This window comes from Electrophorus electricus, chromosome 12 (assembly GCF_041902795.1).
Source record: "Electrophorus electricus isolate QZ-2024a chromosome 12, ASM4190279v1, whole genome shotgun sequence".
NCBI lineage: Eukaryota > Metazoa > Chordata > Actinopteri > Gymnotiformes > Gymnotidae > Electrophorus > Electrophorus electricus.
Window position 1 is genome coordinate 10128604 of NC_137508.1, and position 21314 is coordinate 10149917.

The 21314-nt window shown below is 39.0% G+C and overlaps 1 protein-coding gene across 2 annotated transcripts; it reads left to right on the forward strand.

Annotated features, from left to right (window-relative positions):
* Positions 1-4748: 4748 nt before the first annotated feature.
* Positions 4749-19911, forward strand: stox1 (storkhead box 1). Of its 2 annotated transcripts, none has more exons than XM_027023515.3 (4): positions 4749-5241; positions 16559-16711; positions 16829-19139; positions 19474-19911. In XM_027023515.3, the coding sequence occupies exons 1-4, from the start codon at positions 4911-4913 to the stop codon at positions 19625-19627; spliced, it is 2949 nt and encodes a 982-aa protein (XP_026879316.2). In that variant the 5' UTR covers positions 4749-4910; the 3' UTR covers positions 19628-19911. The 2 variants fall into 2 exon arrangements, with proteins under 2 accessions (XP_026879316.2, XP_081581462.1); XM_081725336.1 differs by having other exon boundaries at positions 5054-5237.
* Positions 19912-21314: the final 1403 nt, after the last annotated feature.

Here is a 21314-nt window from a genome sequence, read left to right on the forward strand (position 1 = left end):
TGTGCGAAATACAAAATAAGACAAACAAGCTTATTAACTGACAATGTCAGGTTGCAAAGTTTAATATTTTACAAAAACCTTCAGCACAGGCCGGATGATCCATACCACAGTGTCACTCCACAGTCCAGCTGCAGCTGAGGCAAAGTTGTGAAATTGGAGCATGTGCAGGTAACTACACACTCTCTTTTTGAGACAGAGGGCTTTTGTGTCTCCACCTTCTCTCACAGGCCTGGAGAGCATTCGGCACATTAGACAGCCACGGGACAATCGGCTCATTTAACACAGGCTTGGTGTGAGTTTTTTTTTTCTCCTTTTTTTTGGGGGGGGGCAGAGTTTAGATACTTCTGTTGAGATAACATTAGAGAAAAGATGAGGTTGCAATTCCTCTTTGATAGTGCAGCTGATTTTTCAAACATGGAGAATTAGAAATTTTCAGATGTGTAGGTTTCTTTGCTACCTGTCTGGATTAAACCAGGCATGCTAAACAATATACACTATGTATGAGACAGTAGTTTTCTAAATAAACTTTAATGCATTGTTCAAACATACACTCTCCATCAGTGTTTGCTGGACTAATTTGGAATGTCAAAGCTCTTGGTCGGAAGGGGCTGATTGTCCAATGAATCATTAGGCTTTTCCTTCTAAGTCTATTGTCTGCTGCTGCTGGGCTTCACATAGCGACTAACAGTTCTCCAGTCAGGCACCATTAACCCCTGATCTCTGTGTGAAATTTGTGTCTGCCTTGGACTCCCTCTCTCTCCTCCCCCTTTGTTCACACACACCCCTGCTTTTTTAAGTCAGGCCCCACACAATGTACGCTCCCTCCCCTCCTCCCAACATCCATGGCAACGTTGTAACTATCATGAGAAAGCGGACTTACCATCCTTGCAAACGCTTGTCTGGCCGGTCATGGTAACTTTTCACAACAAGCCAAGCTTATATCTTTTCTCTTTATTGCTTGCCTGTTTTTGACTACTTGTTTTAGTATGAAAAGTGCTGTGAGTAGGATTAAATACATGTATGCAGTGACAAAAACATTTCTTTGTTTTTAGTCATGACCAATATTTACAATGTGTACTTTAGAAAATTCCCTTGAATATAACATAACGAGCTCAATCTGGTTTGACGTGGATGTAGTAAAGTGAGCTGTAACCATAGTACAAAAAAAGAAAAGAAAACAAACACAAAAACCACCTACTTATGTGATGTTTGATACCTTAGGTCACAGATACATGAGAGAAGCCATTGATGGGCGTCTTTAGCATTGCCTTTCTTATCACCAGCCCTGGGCCCCTATGCTGTCTGAAGGGTCCTTATGTGCAGCCCTGCGTCTGCTTGGCAGCTCCAGGAATAAGCAAAGTGGTGTGGGTTGTTGAGGAAATTATCCTGTTTCCTGGCTCTGAGGCCAGGGAATACAGGGTTACAGTGTGAGAAACCTGTGCAGTTATTTTTGCCTGGCCCCTGGGCATCTCCCAGTGGGAGCACCACGCCCCTGGGTAGTCTATAGGACACGGCCAGACACTGGCACTGATGTAGGTGTACCCCGCAAGTGCCCACATTCTCCCACCATACTGAGCCACAACAAATTGTACCTACAATAGTGGATAAATGGAGGGTGGATTTACTGTATGTGGTTTGCTTTGAGACACTTGCACACTAGCTTCTAGAACTTGTAAAACCAGCTTTATGATGTTCGAATCACAAAACAGATTGTGATTGTAATGCTCTAGAATAGTTAGAAGGGTGCTATTGTGGTGTCTGGCAGGAGAAGGCAGTCTTTACACTGTGGGTTGCCTTATGGCTCTAAAATGTGTGATGTGACTCTCTTAAGTACTTCAAACATGAGTAAGGTGTGCAATTTGAGAGGAAAATGGCCTTGCATGGGATAACTCTTTAAACACACTTCCATGTATGCACCATGAAACAATGTGAACAAACACAGGAAAACAGTTTTCCTTTCCTTCCAGTTTCCAAGCTGCATATGATAATTGTTGATGGTTCTGCTGTTTAACTCCCAATCCAAACAATGAGATCACCCAGAATGAACCTGAAACACATTTCCTAAAGAAGCTAGAGCAAGCACAGTAAGTGTGACATTTGTGTGCTGTTGCCTCTTGAACTTTCTCAAAAACAGTGATCATGCAGCTGTGCATAGTAGAGATACCTGCTGTGGCAGCAAGCTGCTTTCATATGTTCAATCTTCTGAATATGAAATTACTCATTCTAACTACACAGGAAATTAAAAAAAATCTGATACTGTATGACTCAGCAATTTTGCCAAAGCTGATGTTATCTTTTTTTTTTAACTGCATGTTTGCACATTTGCCTGACAACCCTCTCCGCACCCTCTCCATGCTGTGTTCATGATGCTACTCCTCAGGAGTTGACATCTGCATGTAAACTGCAGTCATACTGCAGTCCCACCTGGCTGCAAACAGCCTTAGTGATATATAGCTGCTCTCTCTTGATTATGTTGTGGTGTGGCTAAAAGGAAGCTGGTTTATAGACATGACAAGATCTTTGACAAGCATGTGGAAGCATAATGGCACTCTGAGACCTGCTTCTCCCACTGACATGTGACATGTACTCAACATGTTAAATTCAAAACATTTATTTGTAAATGTATACTAGTATGGTGAAATTATCATGATTTTTAAGACATAAAAAAGTGAAAATCTTGAGAGACTTTCAGCTGTCCAGCTAGTAGATGTATATTTATGTTGTGAAGAATAATGTGTGAAAAATGTTCTTATTTAAGATAAGGGGCTGGGGGTAGCCTTGCTGTAAGAAACCAAGACTGCTTCAATTATGGACCTGTTTGCTTGTGCTCATTTAGTTTCGGAAAGTACCATTCAGAAGCACATTGATTTTTTTCTCTGTCATGTTTAATGGCACATTAGCCTGTTAGAAGCCCCTCATACATCAGTGCACACCATAAAGATTTAACAGGGAATGGTGGACAGGGCCTTTGATCCAGTTTACAACCCAATGCTTACACATGCACACACAATAAAAGGGAAATGAGGGAGAGTTGCTTCATCCAGAAAGAGTAAATTCCCTGTCAGAGCACATGCACTTGATAAAGCAGCTCAGCTACATCTCTACAGCTTCATTTACCAAAATGTAGTGGGAAAGATTCATAATTCATGACCACTCTTGTTTTTCATTAAATTCATAATTTGAAATGAACTGAGTCTGACCTGGTTTTATAGCTATAGATATGTTTATAGCTAAATATACATGTTCATTAACTTTACAGACCAGGCTCAGCTGACCTTAGTCTTAGACTGAAAGGAATTTCCAGTCTAAATCACTTCAGGCTTCTTGATGTCTGGTATAGCATTCCCAGTGGGAAGTATGTCCATAAGAATATTGATTCACTGAGAACTGCCCCACTATATTCACACTATATGACGTTTTATAATACTTTACAAAAGCATATAGATGTACTATATACACTTCCTGTGGCTACATAATAATCAGAAAGCAAACTCAGAGCCTATTAATATTTCCAAACATAAAACCAATTTAACTAACATTTGTAAAACAACAACAAAATCAAAAACAACTATGCTTAACTGGGTTTGGTGAGAACTAAATGTCTATAATCATATGCTTAACATATGTGAAAAGCAATTTGCAGTATCCAGTAGGACATCAAATATTAATCAATGAACACAAATGTGGTGAATATGAAACCTGAAAACTGATTGTTTAGGCATATTTCTGAAGTGGATGCGACTCATCTCGTCTGCCTCCAATAGCACATGGTATCTTTGCAATGGGAAGATATGATGTACACTTTACATGCACAGGGGAAACACCTTGTCCGTTCTACTGACACTTATACCATGGTACGAACTACACATCAGCCCCCTGTCAGATCATTATGCTATAGCAGCAGTCCTTTGATTTCAAGGTGCTGATGTATGATGTGACTTGTCAGCCATAGGCTGTAAAATTGAATCAGATTGTGGACTAATTTCTGATCTGGAACTTGCATAATGGACAGATTACAAACAAAAATTGTGACTCAGAACTATCCAAAACCATTTTTTAAATAACTGAATACATACAACTTATTAATATGCTCTGAGATGGATTGACACCCTGTTTGTGGCTGGTTCAGGCTTTGCACCCTATGCTACCGGCAAAGGCTCTAATATCCCTCCCGGTGAACTGGATTAAGCGGTTTAGACAAGGAATGAGTGAATTAATTTAATACTACCCACCTGGGCATGATTATAATGTTATAATGTTGTAATGAATATGGAAAAAAAAACTGTCAAGTTTTTCAAATGTCAAGATCTGACAGTATTTCAGAGCCAAGTTTGTATAAAACTTGCTCACTAGCTTGTATAAATTCTATTATTATTGTGTATAATAGCTCAAAGAATTTTCCTTTATTAGCCTACTTCCATGCACCACAAGCAGAACAGCCTACACGTAGGCACGTTTTGCTTTTGACGTTCATCTTATATTCGTTGTTCTAAATAAATAGCGTCATATCCACATCTTAATCAAAATTTAGCAGTTAAAACATGCACACTAACCCTATAAAAATCTTAGAAATTGACCAAACTTAACATTTGAACTGCACCTGTCCTGCTACATTAGGCTGTACATGAGCTCGCCTATGTTAACAAATAGCATTTTATTGGTTTGTGACAAGCAGACTCCTCCTCCACTATCGTCACAAACCCTGGTTGCCTTGGGAGCGAAGTACCATACAGTCGTGAACAGTTAACGGGGTCGGATGTACGAACACCTCAATGTGACACGCTAAAACGCTTCTGGAAAACAAAAAACTGTGCGCAGTTGGTGGACGAAGTATAAGAGGTCGTCGGTTTTGTTTTGCTGTTTTTTTTTACATTAAGATCAATGTGCTGAAGAGAAACAACAGAGACGTGATGTCACAACCGCAACGGGTGGTTCAACTGTCAGCGGCGTCGCTGGCTGTAGTGCTGTGTAAGGACGACGAAAGCTTAGGAGCTGGTGGAGGAAAATGCAATTCCACCAGTACGAACGGTCAAGATATTTTTATGGATTTTAAGTCCCAAAATCTGCGTAGCTTCTGGAATAAAAGACTTGTGAAAGCAGTGGCTGAAGTTTATTTCCAGGGATGGATGGAGAATTCAGTGCTACTTGTTCAAGGAAATGGTAATAATTTGGCTGTATTGAGGGAAGCATGGATGCGCCGGGCACTGAGGTCACCGAAAGGATTCACGATCAAAGCTGTGGGTAGGTTTTCAAAAATATTCATGCACACTTTCCTTATGCACCGCGATTCCTTTTTCTTTCTTTCTTTCTTTCTTTCTTTCTTTCTTTCTTTCTTTCTTTCTTTCTTTCTTTCTTTCTTTCTTTCTTTCTTTAATTATTATTATTATTATTTATTTATTTATTTTTTTGTCAGTAATGAGACCCTAACTATTATATGAAGTGAGCACAGACTGAAGGAGGTCGTTTTCTTTGTGAAGCTATGAATCTGAGCAAAGTCTACATAAAGGTAATGGACTGAGTCCCATGGGAACAAACCTGAAGGTTTATTTACATTTCACTTAGCTATTGCCGGTGGGACTAGATGTAAAATGCCTGAAAATCCCCCAGTAGATCAGTAAGATTCTATGTCAGACTTAGTTCACATGTGATCCAGCTTTAATGTTTTGATCATAGTCAAATTTGTGTAATGTGAGGACATGCAGTGTTTCAGTGCATTAGCAAGTTAACAACAGTTCTTTTTCATCCACAACTTATTATTATTATTATTATTTTTATTTTTTTTGCAGAAAGTAGAACTTTAATTTTGTTTTTGGTCAGCCCATATATACATTTAGCCCTATCACTCAAGCAATGAGCACACAGTGCTTTGTCTACAGTTTTCCTCTTCAATCTGGACACGGTAGGGTCTCTGTAGGTGCTCTCATACAGTGCTTGTCTTTCTAGTCTCACTAAAGCTTTATTAGGAGCTCAGTATAGAGAGTGGCCCTGTGACCTGACCAAGCAGTTTCTTAAGAGACCTCAACATGCTTGAGGCATAACTGTGTGCATACAGAATTACTGTATTATTTCCAGATGACAGGAAATATAATTTCAGTGGAGAGTAGTCTTTAAGCCCCCCACCAATAGACACCAACAACACACACATCCAGATACACACAACCTCTGGTATGAACCCAGCTTTTGTAAATTCTACTCTGAAACCAAAGATTCAAGGAAGGCAGAAAGAGATGTGAATGTTGCGTAGGTATTACACTCCAGATCCATGACCTGCATTGGGACTGCACAGGGACAATGGCAAAAGCTGTTTTCTCTGGATACATGTTAAGGTGGTGGTGCTGTAGTGGTAGCATGGATGTGGTCCCTCACATATGGTTGGCGGTGCAGGGTTGCTGTCAGTTCACCCACACAAAGTTGTCAATGGTGTGTGAGAGCAGCCATTTGGCCCGCTGTCAGGGCTAGGGATGGTGGGCGTCAGTAAAAGCTCGGTGTGGGTGTGGGGGTGCAGGAGGTGTTAGGCTGAGGAATTTGAGAAGCAAGACCACACAGTAGGATTGAATTTTCTGGTTGGAAATTTCAACTCAAGGCTGAACTCTTGGCAGTTACACACACACACACATACACACACACGTTTTCTAGTAACTTCAAGACAAATGTAAAGGTATTGTGCCATGCTGGGATGTGAGCATAGTGCCACTGTAGTTTGCTACACATTCAACATAGCCCACATGGCGATTACCTGAGTTATCGCCTGTGCAGAGTCTGTCTAAGGGCCAGTTTATAGCTTCAGAACACAATCACTTTTTCCGCCTTATTGAATGCTGGGTTGTTTCATTTGCTAAACTGCACCTTGAAAGAGACTGGACATTTTGCATTGTGAAAAGTTTTGCAGTTTGATAGAAAGTGTTGTTTTCAGGTAAACTGGAAGTGATAAAATTCAGAAACAACACTTTTCATTCAAGATATAAGCATACGCATTTAGTGAACTGGAGCGTACAACAAAGCATCAATCTGTTGTTAATATTTAAGTATGTATGTTGTTAATATTTAAGTTTAAAACAAGTGTTTGAAATTTAATCACATATTGTACATCACAGTGATAGGTTTTGACAAGTTTTAATACTCTCAAGTAATATATGTTCATCAAGACCATCTCAGTGCTATGTTTTTGTCTGGTGTAATTTGAGGCTGTATTCACTGAGACATATACATCATTGAGTGCCTCCAGATCCAACTATGTACAAGCTATAAGGGGGATGCAAAGGAAAAAATGTTCTTGTGGACCCACACTGGGTTGTAATGAGGTGTACAATACCATCAAGCACAGTTGACCTCAGTGTTATATTTAAGGATGGCATGCTTATTCTGGTTTCAGACACCACTTATGTAGCTAAATTTTATGGTTCTTAAGTAAAACAGAATTAGAGGTGTTTTTTTTCTATTGTAGTAAGTGGTCAAAGTGTTACTCACCATGTATTTTATAGTAATCTATACATTGTTATTTGGGTACTCGCTCTCTGACTGTGGTTGCTTGAAACGAAGTCCTACATAGGATTGAAGGGTCATTTATCAAAGACTGCCTGTTTCCTAGATCTCAGTATATTAGCCATGACTAGGCTCCGTGCTGGCCTGCTGAATCCAGAGGGAAACATCATGTGGTGCTTACACATTGAAGGGAGCCCTCACAGTTAACTAGGCATCAAAGGTCACTGCTCCCCATCCTCTCCTCATGGAGCTCATTTTGGACTTTAGAAGATAAACACAGCAGTTCCAGGTGTGCTCCATGCACAGAGGAGGCCAGGTTCACCTAACATGTGCCCATAAAAGAACAAAAGCTTTCTTACCTTAATTACAGAACAACCCACTTTTCTACCTGAAATAACAGAGGACCAAAATACATATATTTTTATCTGTTGATGCCAAAACAACACAATGATCATTCAAAAACAAATCACAAAACATCTAGGAAGCTGAATGAATGAAGTCTAAGGGCAGACTGGAGAGCTGTATCTGGTTTCTAAGAAGTCTTCCACTGGAATGTTTTCTTGTGGTAACCAAACACCAAACCAGAGTCTACCACAAGCAGCTGTGGGTGGTGCCTCCTTGACTTCAACCTCTTTCTTCAGTGAAACCTCGCATCCTTTATCCATCAGTGTAGTTAAATAACTTTGACAGCAAACAGATGGATGAGTTTGAGCTATTAGTTGTTATCTTAATGATGGAGATTTCCCTGCCTCAGAACCTCAGAGACTGTGTTTTGCTGCTTAGACATAATTTTCTTTTACATATTTCCCTGTGACTTTGGCTATCTCTCTAACATGACACGAGATTCACCATTTCAAGTGTGAAAACCTGCCAATTTTTTGTTTTGAAAACTATATGTTAACCTTGTGTGCGTGTGTGTGCACACGCACATTCAGCAGCATCCTGAATGCGTTTGTTGACTCTATGCATTTGCAACAAAGAGAATAAGGGGAATTTGTGTGAGCTGTTGTGTGTCTTTTTCCTCCCAGGATGTAGCTGAGTCTGGCTCCTTTTATTAATTCAGATATGGAAGGCAACCTTGCCCTTAATTCTAGAACCTGACCTCTGTCCACAAAGTATGCTGGACATCGTTTGCTGCATCCTTTTCCTATTAGACAGGAAGGCCAATTTTTAAGAGATCCAAACGGACATGTTTATGATGCACAGGCTACCAGAGACTTGAAGAGATTAACCTGCTCTCCTGCAGTTAAGCAACTGATATTCCTGCTTTTAGTTAATGCCACCTTGCTCCCCTTTTAATGTTGCCTCACTTCTGGGAGGAAATATCAATTACTCATACTCAGGAGCAGAGCTTCAAAAAGAGTTATTATATTTGATGTTCAACACTACCTTAGTTTCATACTCTTGCTTGATATAAATTGTTATATTGTGTTTTTAACTCCAAGGCCTGTCAGGATTTAGATCATGATTAAGTTGTTAGAATGACAAAAGCCACCAGTGTATGGATGAAAAACCACCAATCTGATGGAGCTCAGTCCAAGCTTGAGGAAATGGATCTCATCTGGTGTGAATTACTGTCATTGGTCTTGATTAGTGGTGTGTGAGTGCTGTAAAGTTGGGCTCCTTCAGCTTCTGGAGGTGAGACCAGCTCCAAACACCTTCAACGTCTAAACATCGCAGGGAGCAAATCTTGTAAAATGGAACCCCTAGTATTTCTCTGAACTCTTTCTTTCAAACAAGTGATTATAGAGGACAGGGACTACCAGGGTGACTAAGGATGTAGAGGTAGTTTTGGCTACACTCTAGTGAATGTGGGAATTTGAGTCATGAGATTTTCTTTTGAAAGGATGCTTGATCAAATCTCATGTCTATATTTTTGTGTCAAATGCTTTGGATGATGTACAATACTTAAAGGTATATTTACTACTGTAACTTGGCATTCATAACTAACCACCCAAACCAGTTCCACATGGCAACACATCTCTGTTGACTCAAGAAATCACATGCTCCAGTACTCGTTGCTGAATCAACTTCATATTTTGGTATTTCAAACACTGCACCTCAATACAGAGACATCTTGAGTTATGTCTAGCCCCTCTTGTAGGTGTTTAGTTAATGTTTCAACATTGTATTTGAGGAGCACATCATGTTTCCCCCACCAATTTGTAATTCGTTGTCCATTCATTTGTTATTTGCAGCCATATATGCTAGGCAGCCATGTGACAAAAGTTTGGTACATGCTTACAAATATTTGTGGCCTCCTTTTGTGTAACCTGATGCCAGATGTTATGGAAAGGTCACTTCCCTGCAGTAAACTAGTCACTGTGACTGACATGTTAATTGTGATTTTTTTTCCAAGATAAACTTTTGAAATTCAGTTTATCTGTATCTGTCAAGACTTTCATTTATGTCGTGAGTATATAACCTGTTGGGTATAACGGGACTGCAACAGAGATAGCGGACACTTAGAAAAACATGGAGGTCACTTGTATGCCTTTGCTTTGCTATTTTATGAGAACACGAAGAAGAAGATAAGTGAGCAGTGAAAAGACTGGTCTTTATAAACAATTTGAGCCATTGCTTTCCTATGTACAGCATCTTAAACACTAAAATAGTTATTCAGTCATAGTTGGGAGGAGCCAGGCTGATTTGAGTGTTGAAAATCAATAGAAAGTTTAGGCAAGCACTTAGAAACAGGTTGTGTGCATATAGTCTTAATTGCAGAGGAACATTTGTGTCAACTCACATCAGTAAAACTATATGGAGTGGTTTCTTCTGTTAATCAGTAAACAACTCCCCATAATGAGTTCCAGGTGCCTAACTTGGTGTCTTTTTAGACTAATCAACTAATGCAAAGTTACCTAGACCTATTCACCCAGTGGGATAAAATGTAACTTTTGTGCTCTACTGAGGGACAGAAAATAAAAAAGTAAATACACGTGTAACTGTGAATTGAGAATAGTGTGTCTCACCAATAGCGTACTCTATGCCCCTTGTTAGGCTCTGGACCAGGGGGGAAAAGAATATAACAAAGAAAAGGAGATATTTATTTCATAGACAGGTGTAGATGGGTGTGTTTCAGGAGATGCCATTGCCAAAATAATAAACATAAAGTCCTAGAACGAAAACAGATAACTTACCTAACAGAGAAATAACAGACATACATAAACAAAAATAACCACCACCCTACTTCTCAAACTGCGACCAAACATATAATGACAGATTAATTAAATAAGTATAACACACTATGTACACAATTTACATCTCCAACCAATTTCCATACGGGGCATAAGCAACAATCATAAACAGGTTTATAAAGCCAAGGTCTAGTCCAAAAACATAAAACGAAACACACAATATCAGAGCAAAACACACACTATCAAGAATTACACTGACATAACAGAACCAAACACAAACTCGCATACTCACAACCACAAAAACATATATTCACAAAGGCATAAATCAGTCACAATTCAACAAAGTGTGCGAAAGTAAGAGGCAATTCCGTCCACTTCTCTTCTCACTTTGGTGGGATGTATATTATGGATGTATATTATGGAGGTGAGACAACCAATCAGGCCAAAGGGCACTGCAATCATGGAGGACCGTCATCACCTGGTGTGACACAAATCCTGAAACAGAGGACATACAAACAAAACAACCAACCTGGCATTTATTAAAGGTATGTGCATAATTGCTTGAGAGAACCTGCAAAAACTGTCCAAGCTGATTTACTAACAGAAACTATGAAAGATTGCGTCGTTGAAATTAGCACGTTTTTCTGTTTTGCAGGTTTGTCTTAATGAATATGAATTTCCAACAAGTCTGCCAGAGGCTACAAAACAGTATACAGGGCGGGTTCAATATAAATGAGTTTTATCACCCGTAAGGTTATTTACCAAGCCTGAAAGTATTTTTCAGAATTGAGGTGCTGTGTGTAAATATGACTGAAGGGCAGATACTAATCTTTTTGCTCAGTTTGAGGCTACCATCCTTGTGACAAGACTACTATACAAGAAAGGAGAATACGTACATGACAAATTATTCTAAACGAAAATCAGGACTATGAATCAGGACTATATGGATTTATAATATTAATTTTTCTTTAGTTGTTCTTATGTCTTCTAGGCAATCTTAACTTTATATGTTGTTCTTTTGTTTTACCCACAACATTGAATGAATAAATAAGTAAACATAGTCCTATTGTCTTTAATGGTTTGTGTGCTTTTAAACCTATAGCACTTATGTATCTACTTGTATTCAACCAACACTCCTGTTTCTTGTCATCCATTAGGTCTCTAAGGGTGTTTTGACATACTGGTTTTTGATTTAAATTAACTCAGTTCTGTGAAAGGGAACCAGTTGCAAGTAACTTCTTTATGTTCTTTATATGTTCACAATGCATGTGAACTTTAAGTGGGCTAAGTTCTCTTTCTGGTCCTCGTTAGTGTTTGTGGCATTTCAAGCCAATACATGTCTGTGCATCTCTCCTGCTGTACACACTCCAGTAACATATAGGTATTCAAATGTCAAGTTCCATAGGTGGCTAGCTTATGTTAGCTTTTCTTAACCAGCTCCCTCTCTGGTGAGAAATCACAGCCTGAGAAATGCCCCTAAGTTTTCTTTAGTCATCCCCTGACTACACCTGCAGCTGCTGCCCATGTATAGGTTAGGGTTAGGGTTAGGTGCGGGTGGATTGATGGGAATCAATGTTTGTGGCTGTGTTGAGGAATGAACCTCACCACATTAAAATCCTGACTTTATAAGGACAAGTTTATTACCTCTGTGGTTTGCTCAAGTGAAGCCAAGCTCTCACAACCACAGCCTGATTACTGAATCTCCTCTAGTTTAGGCTGAATAGGCTGTGCGCAGTTGTTTTTGTTTGCCGCATAGAGCATCACAGTGCCTAAAACAATAATAAAACATTTTAGTTTGTGCTTTGGACTAGTTTTAGCTGCTGAGTGGCCAAGCACACTGTGTTTTTTTCAGTAATTTATATGTAATGGCCATATACTGGGCCATTCTTTTTAATCCGCAAAGTAAAATTACAAGGAAAACATGATTTTTTATAAAGTGACGTAACATGCTGATAAAACTGAATCTATTTACAGTAACAGAACTGGGGGACATGAATGTTAAAACTAAACCACATTTCTTCTAAACAGTCTATATGGCCATATTACTATATGCACATTGGCTGTTTATATGATTACTGATAAAGATCAGTTAGATCATCAGTTACAGTACTCACGTGAGATCTGTAATGTCAATTATCCAGTGTGATTTATTTGTTGAGCTAAGTAGTGTAAGCAATCAGGCTAGTGTGGTAGTCTGAATAATAATGGCTGAAGAGTAATGATATTAAATGAATTATCAACTTGTTCATAAACGTATACACAGTATACAGTACACAAACCTGCTTTTAGTCAGCTAAAGTGGTGAATAAAGATGCAAAGAATGTTTTAATAGGCTGTAACAGCTAATCAATAGGCAGGACTGTTTATTTTTCTTCAGGACCATTATTATATTGGCTTACAGAACCACTGAAACGTACAGATTAATTTTTACATTTGTCTGTACAATTCACAGATTTCCTCATTTTAGGCAAGAACAAAACCTACTAGTTATTAAATGCAATTTTCAGCTGTTCTCCAAAGCAAAAAAAAAGTTAAGTGCTTGATCTGTTTCATTTGCATTAAGAAATGTATACTTTTAATAGGCTACGTAAGTAAAAGTAGCATGTTGTGATTATCCTTTTCTATAGTTACTGTTGAAATAGTATTCTTCCACATGAACCTAGACAATGAGAGTAGTCTGTCTAATCTGTGAAGGCTTGACGCTCTCTCATGCTGCACTATCTGTATATTGCTCATTGATTTTATATACAGTGAGTGACAAAGTGAACAACACAAGCAATTGTTTCCCAATTTTACTGGCTGTAACCACTTTTTGCTTAGTAGTTCCGGCACTGATGTTGTAATATATTTTGGTTCTCTGATTCCTGAAAGCAAAAACTTCTTTTTACCAATGATGTTATGAAGCTTCTGGACAAACAGGTCAGGACACTTAAGGCATCAAATATGCTAATTTGCAGTTACTGTGAATGCACCCTATTGGATAAGCAGCTGTTCAACATGGACCACTAGCAAATTGGTGAATTTATGAGTGCTCTATCTGATGTAGCATAGTCATAATACACATCATACTGATCTTACCGTAAAAGTACGAGAAATGTAAAATAGGAAAACGAAAATGTCCATGAAGTATTTTACCCTGCTATTTTCTTCCCATAACTGTTATTACATTTTTATGTGTTCTTGTACCGTAAAGTGTTCAGTGTTTGTTACCTAAGGAATTTGTTTATTAAGGAAAAATATCCACTCTGAATGGAACTTGCTATTGACTTTTGCCCCACTCTCCTGCCACCCCAACGATTCTTTTGTGGCATGCTGTACAATTACCATGGTACCTGTCTGGGTATTCATGTTGTACATAACAAAGGTCTTAATGTCTGGAGAGCAGTCTCATATTACATTGAACAGAGTCTTTTCCCTTGGAGAGAGGGAAGTTACATTTACCCACGGTAGTTATCAGACCCTACCACTAGTTGAAGTAGAACTTGAATTAAAAGTCATGGCGAGATGTTTTCCTGTGTATTTCTGAAAGCACTCTAATGCGCAGGCACAGCATATGAAATCATACGTCTTATGTAATGCTGATCTTGGTGGCACCTGGGTGGGTTTATTTATCTTATATTTCAGAGTTTCGTGAAGATCTTCCCTGTGAAGGCAGTGTTTACAGTAGAACTGTAAGGAGTACATGATGTAGTTTAAAATTGTTTCAATAGAATGTACTATACCCATGTAACCAGATTCCCTGATTTATGATTCAAATTCAAATTACAGAAAGGAAAGTTTATACACACTTTTTGTCAATGCCCTCTTATTAAGAGTTACTGGAAAGATATACATACAATTAGAAAAAAATATTTTTAATGACACCAGACCTATATCTTATCAACAGAAATATGTAGTCTTTGATAACAATTGAAAGTATTGTTTTCATGCTTCTGGTGGGCCTAGCCAAAAATGTAAACTTTTTTTTTTTTTTTTTACACCTTGGTTTATCTCCCAGTGTATCCTCCATGAATATGTGGCTCCCTCAAGTATCTTTTCTAGTACATTTGGAGAATCTTCCTATTTCCGTTGAACAAAGATTGCCAGTTGAAAGGAGTGGCCACTTGAATATACTTATTTTGAAAGTCCTAGACCTTAAACTTCTTTGTCATGTTTTGTTTTCTTGTTAAATATCTGTTATATATCCACTGTAAACTCTGTATGTGCTGACTAAAATAAAGATTTTTTTTAAGAACTGCAGGTAGTATTAGTGTTTTGGCCTCCTCTCCTAACAGTAAATTGAGACAAACATGTATGGTTCACTGAGAGATTTATGTGAAACATGTGCATTACACTTCCCTGTGGTTCCTCTGGGTGTCCCAGCACAGTCAGGGGCAGAATATGCCCTTGGGGAAGAAGGAGAATAGAGAGAACAACAAGAGAATGAGTATGAGAGGGCTATTATTCTACACCTCTATTGGGACAAAAGACTTGTTCACAAGGCCTGTTAAAACAGCCACTCTCCATTGCCGTCCTATTACCCTCAGAATTAGTAGACTATCACTGTTCAGTTTATGTTACAGTTATCCACAAGAGTAAAAACTAAAAACCAGAGAAAGGCATATCTTCTTGTCAAGTGTATGTCAAGGCTTTGTTCTCGGGGAACAAGTGTGACAAAAAACAAACAATAACCTGCCTCTCTATGCATCAGTCCTATTTAGGAAGTTGTGTAATATACCTTAGTTCTCAATATAAATAGAATGTACTCCCTCAAAAAGCCACAAACCATGTTGTTTTTTGCAATTTGTTCCATTTTGTATGGGAAGCTGGGGAGTGGACTCATTCAGCTTTCAGCCCGGCAATGGCAACTGCTTGAATAAATGTTTATTTTCTTTACCCCCACAGTAAGTGCTGCTGGTGTCCAAAGCCTGTTAGGGTTTATATGAGTAGAAGGTGCCAGCAAAAATGTCTGCTTTGGTGCTTTAGGGTTGAGAAGTCAAACACAGGTTTTCTGCAATAGGCAGTGAGCCATCAGATGTCTCTTGGATTTAGAATATCTAGATGAGTGTATACTCATTTCCTGGTTTTGACCTTTAGTGATGAAATCTCTTATTTTCATGATCTCTCTTTTCCTCAGTTGTAACCTATCCACTGATACTTTCAAGCTGGAAAGAGTACTGTAGAAGTCTGATTACAGTAATATTTTGAAGTATCGGAACAAGTTGTTCTGTTGTAAGTAATTAAGTTGTTTTAGTAACTAAGCTTTTGATATTTACCTCATTAAGAATTTTCTTTTTTAATAAAAACACCAGAATTTCATTTAAATTCATTTAAATATATTGAACAATTTCACTGCAATTAAGTTTTTTTCACTGTAAATATACCTAGTGTAACAAACTCACTCACAACTGGATTCAGCATTCCTTTGTCTCCATGTTTTTATGTCCTAGCTCTGAGGTTCAGAGAATATTGTTTTATGTGGTGTCTTGAGAAATCCCTAAAAAAAAGCCCCCCCAATTTTAGTCCCTATTTTAGTCATATCTAGTTATAACCTGTCAGGTAACTCCCCTATCACACATGTGTTTCCTCCAAGGCACATGCAGCCAACCACCAAATCTTTTGGAACTGTGGCTCATCCAACGTAAAGGGGGTGGCACAACACACTCAGAAGATAGCGCTCCTTCTGATGCATGAGCTCACAGACACTCATTATTGGCTAATGTTGCTGTAATTGACAAAGGAGAGAGAGTATGCTTTCCTGAGAGCATAGCCAATTTTGCTCTGTCAGGTTCCCGGCTGTAGCATTTTTGGTGATCAAACTTGCAATATCTGCTATGTACCCTTTTAATATGTCTGTTTCAAGCAGGTTATTTTATCAATGTATGTAGGAGCATGTTTACCATGTTTACCAAATATATCTTCATGGATATTAAATGTCTTTCCTGTTATTTTTTTCTTAGGTGACTTGACCCCAGTGCAGATGTCACCCATCTCCCAGTCTCAGTTCATCCCATTGTCTGAGGTGTTATGCTCTGTCATATCTGATATGAATGCTTCTCACATCATGGTCAACCAAGAAGCACTGATTAATCACATGACTAAAGTTCATCCAGGTAACGCACACGCACACGCACACGCACACGCACACGCACACACACTCACTCTCTCTTGCTCTCTCTGTACATACAATACTCATTAGTTTTTCCGTGTCTTTCTTTTTAATGTTTTAGGAATGACCATTCCAACCCAAGACATCCTCTACAATGCCCTAGGAACACTCATTAAAGAAAGAAAAATCTACCACACCGGAGAGGGGTACTTCATCGTCACTCCTCAGACATATTTCATCACCAACAGCATGCAAAAAGAGAAGAACTGGTGGACAAGTGAAAATGAATGTCCCTCTCCTCCTCCCATCACCTACCTGGTAAGCAATGAGAGCTGCATGGATGCCTCCACTGAAGTCCCCATTATGGCCCACTGCAAGTCCTGCAGTTGCTTCATACCCCAGCCAACTGCTCCTCCATCAGTCCAGGACCAGTCTATTAGTATAAGTGAATGTACTGGAAAAAGCCTCAAGTGGCCAAAAGATCACAAGCCTACTGTCCAGCATCAGTCCACATCTACGGCAGCAGACTACCAGGCCAGTGAGATCAGCAAGTCCACAACCACTAGCCGTAAAGACAAAGAGAAAACTGGACGCAAGTTTGGTCTTAACTTGTTTCGTCGTAACACAGGGAAAAAGGAGAACAAGTTAAAGAAGGAATATGCCACTTTCTCTGGACAGTTCCCACCTGAGGAGTGGCCTGTCAGGGATGAGGATGATCTTAATAATCTTCCTAGAGATCTGGAGCATGCCATCATTAAACGGATCAACCCCGAACTCACTGTGGACAACCTGGTCCGCCATACAGTCCTCATGAAGAAACTAGAAGAGAAGGCAGAAAGAGTGACGAAAGCCCTAACTACTGACAAAGGCATGTCCACAGAGGTCCTAATTTCTAAGCAGAGGCACCATTCATCCAGGACTGCTGGCAAGAGATCGGTCCCTAAAGCCAATCGGAGCAAAAGAAGAGGTACCTCATCCAAAGAGAAAAACATACGGGCAAAAAATAAGGATGTCCCATGTGGGGATGATTTGCACAGAGATGCTCTCAGGCCTGAAATAGTTCCAGATGAACCTGACAATCATGAAGATTGTGCTGATTTAGAGGCAAAATGTATCTACAAGAAACGCATAGAGAATCCATTTCAGTTGCTGCCAGGGAGGGACACAGTACCAGCCATTAATCACAAGGAACAAAGAAGGAGAGAAGTCAAAATCTCTAGTCGACGAGAGCGAGCAGGTTACAGGTCAAAGTCCTGGGATCCCCACCGTGCTAAAGGGCTTACTGAGGAGATGGAGAAATCCCACATATTAATGGACAGATCCTGTGATCAACTTCATGAAACAGAGCTAAGGGTGGACTCCATTATAGATGCTAACCCCACTGAAGAGCTTTCTGGAGATTACAGCTCCATCTACCCTAAAAGCAGCACACTGAGGATAGAAGACAAAGTCAAACTGAGGGACAATAAAGTTAGAGGCAGAGAGTTCAGAGATAGGAGAGGACAGGAAATTAAATACAAGGTTATTCAAGAGAGAAATTGTAAAGGTATTTCTGATCAAAAGCATGTCATGGGCCTCACTCCACATCAGTATGAAACAACAGAATTACCTGTGTCATGGCCCAAACCTAAACTTCAGCGTAGACTCTCTCTTCATCTAGTGAACAGTAAGGAGGAATCTGACCACTGTCCTGACCTACTGTCCACACACCAGCAAACTGGCAGCATGGTAAGCAAACAACCATTGGCAGACAATGAGTGCATGCGTAGAGACACCAGCCATGCGGACAGTGAAGTGTATACTGATGATGAGCACCACATTTATCAGAATGTTGTGGAGGAGGAAGAGGATGGCTGTAGTTCCCTGTGTCTGAATGAGGAGTTTGTCAGTGAAGTTGTTCATCCTGGTACAGCTCGTTGCCGAGAACCTGTCTGTCTTGATGGGGACTGGGACAGCACTTTCATGGAAAATAAGCTGTCAACTCTTCCCCAAGATCCTGAATGCACTCAGAGACAGCACGAATACAGGTGGCAGCCAACTGATCATCAGCATACGATGTCGCACTTGCTGACAGATGCCAGCCCCGGTCAGAAGGCTCAGTGTTTGAATGAAAGACCGCATGAGCCCAGCCCAGGTCATTGTGAGCCCACCAAAGCCCTGGACAGCAGCATCTTTGATTACTGTCAGACCAGTGAAAGGGAATCAGATGCTGAAACAGTTCTCAAGTCTGCAGATGAAACAGATGGCCAGTCCAATCTTTGGAATTGTCACTCACAAGGGAAGGACTACAATCTGAGCCAGTCTCAAGCATCTAAGGATGCTGATGACCATCAGTGTACAAATATAAGTCATGGTGACCATACTGGAGTCTGTATGGGAGAAGCAGCAGAGAATCAAAGCAACACAGCAGACAGTGGAATAGACTCGCCAAGGTCAGTTACACATGGACTTTATTCCAATATCTGTGTTTGCTGTACTGTTTTTGGATTGTCATAGCAATCAACTTCACACTGCTATCTTTGTATATTTAAAACCATATAGACTTACAGGGCAGACAACAGGTAATGAATTGTGCATGCCTGCAGATGAGCTCCAGTCTGTAACTGTACATTTATAAAATGTATCTAAAAGATAGATATGCCTAATAGTTGGTAAAACTATTTATATATCATTTTACATATTAGAAATATATAAAAATGCCTTTGTATATTTATTTATTATACATTTTCTTATGTGTATCTTAGTTTTATCTTTGTTTATCTGCAGAACACGCATGAGTCTAACCTCAAGTAACTCAGCGATACTGAAAGGATTGACACGTCGTGGTCTCCTTCAGAACCTTGAAAAGCTCCATTCCAAAAGCAATGGCATTCATCCTCAGAGTTCCCTTCTCCAACTCACACCTGTCATGAATGTGTAAACGGCTGAATGAAGAGTCACAACACTGCTTTGAGCTTGTTAGGTTGTCTATGTATAAATGTATATATTTATCACTATTAGATGTAAATATCTTTCCACACAATATTATACAGTACATTCAGGTGACATTTTGGGCTACCTGACTACTGATAAAGGGATTATATATTTTTATGTGCTATTTTCATACAATCCTGTTTATAAGGTGGAATGGTTTATAATCCTATTATATTGTTTTATCATTTAAAAGTAAAATATCACAAGTGTAAACAAAAATAAAGCATAATAATAACATTTTCAGGTAGTAATTATTTAGTGCACTCCTTCTTATGAAGCCCACGTAGTTATCAGTAAACCTCCAACAAAGATAAGCCTTCCAGTGCTTATAAGAATCTCTCAGTATATATTTTGTCATTGGTAGGTTAACATGAACAGTAGTGCAGTCACTATATAAAAGAAATGCTTAACACCACCTCATCCAGAACCACTGGAAATTAGGTGTTTTCATTAGATTTTATTTGCATGAAAAAAATTTAATATATAGTATATTACATATTGCTACAAAGAGTTTTGTTAAACGTGGCTTCTTCTTTTGGGGTACTGCACAGTGTTTCTGTATACAGTGAATTAGGTGTCATCACAATATTAGTTATAGTTAACAGTATTAGTTAAAGTCATAGGATCACAAGTAAAACATAACATTACTTTTATTATGCATTTAAGAACAGAACAAGTGATACTAAACAACTCTGAACTGTGTTACTATTTCATATTTAGGCTACTGCTTATATCGTTTCAGCCAAAACCTGAGGAAATTCTGTTTATTGTAATATAAGGGAGGATTAAGTTAATCAATCTTTAATATGAATGAAGAATGCAACTTAAAACTAGTTTTTTGTGAAAATATTCAATCGAGTTGTGATGTTAACATTTATATTGCCAAGAAAAACAAAAAGTTACCTTAATACGAGCTCGTGCAAATCCCCAGATGGCAAGAACTTAGTAGTCAGTCTATTACTAGACATAGGCCAAATTACTGAGAGGCCTGTTTACGGTAAGGAGGAAAGCCGGCCCCGGAAGCTTTGGGAGCCTTCCATGCGTTACGTTCAGAAAGATGTTTGTCTGTCTCAAGTTTCATTTGGGCAAGGTAGCCGTTGATCAAAAAGCACCACCAACTTCTACCTCATCTTGTTCCTGAATAACGAGATTGTTATGTTTACCAAGAATGGTGATCATAAATGCAGTTAAAAACTAGGTGTTTATGGTTCTGGTTGCAGGTAGAATTTGAGTCACGCAATTGTGAGCCTAAGATATCAAGTACAAAGGCTTCGAAAACAAATCATGCATGTGTTAGATTTTTTTTATCTTTTCAACCACTGTCTCAATTCAACAAGTATTGATGCAGTCCTTTCTTTTCTGACTTTTGATTTAAACATTCTGATTTTTTAAAATTAATTGACATGCATTTATCTATAGTCAAATGCATAAACAGCGAGGAGGTGCTCCCTAGCGGCTACTGACGGGAAAGCATTAACAGACGGGCAAAGAGGATTGTAATGCTTTTTTTTGCAAGAAGCTTTAGTATTTAGCTAAGTATCACGTCTAAAAACCACTCAGTAACAACCAAATTGTGCTAGTGTTCTCCTACGGTAGAAGCACGATGAAAACAAAGCAGTCCAGACAAGCACACT

What these genes read in the sequence shown, in the direction of transcription:
- stox1 (XM_027023515.3), top strand. Translation starts at nt 4,911, where the DNA reads ATGTCACAACCGCAACGGGTGGTTCAACTGTCAGCGGCGTCGCTGGCT. An exon ending in ATTCACGATCAAAGCTGTGG is followed by an intron (nt 5,242 to 16,558) that starts GTAGGTTTTCAA and finishes TTTTTTTCTTAG; the next exon opens with GTGACTTGACCCCAGTGCAG. An exon ending in AGTGGAATAGACTCGCCAAG is followed by an intron (nt 19,140 to 19,473) that starts GTCAGTTACACA and finishes GTTTATCTGCAG; the next exon opens with AACACGCATGAGTCTAACCT.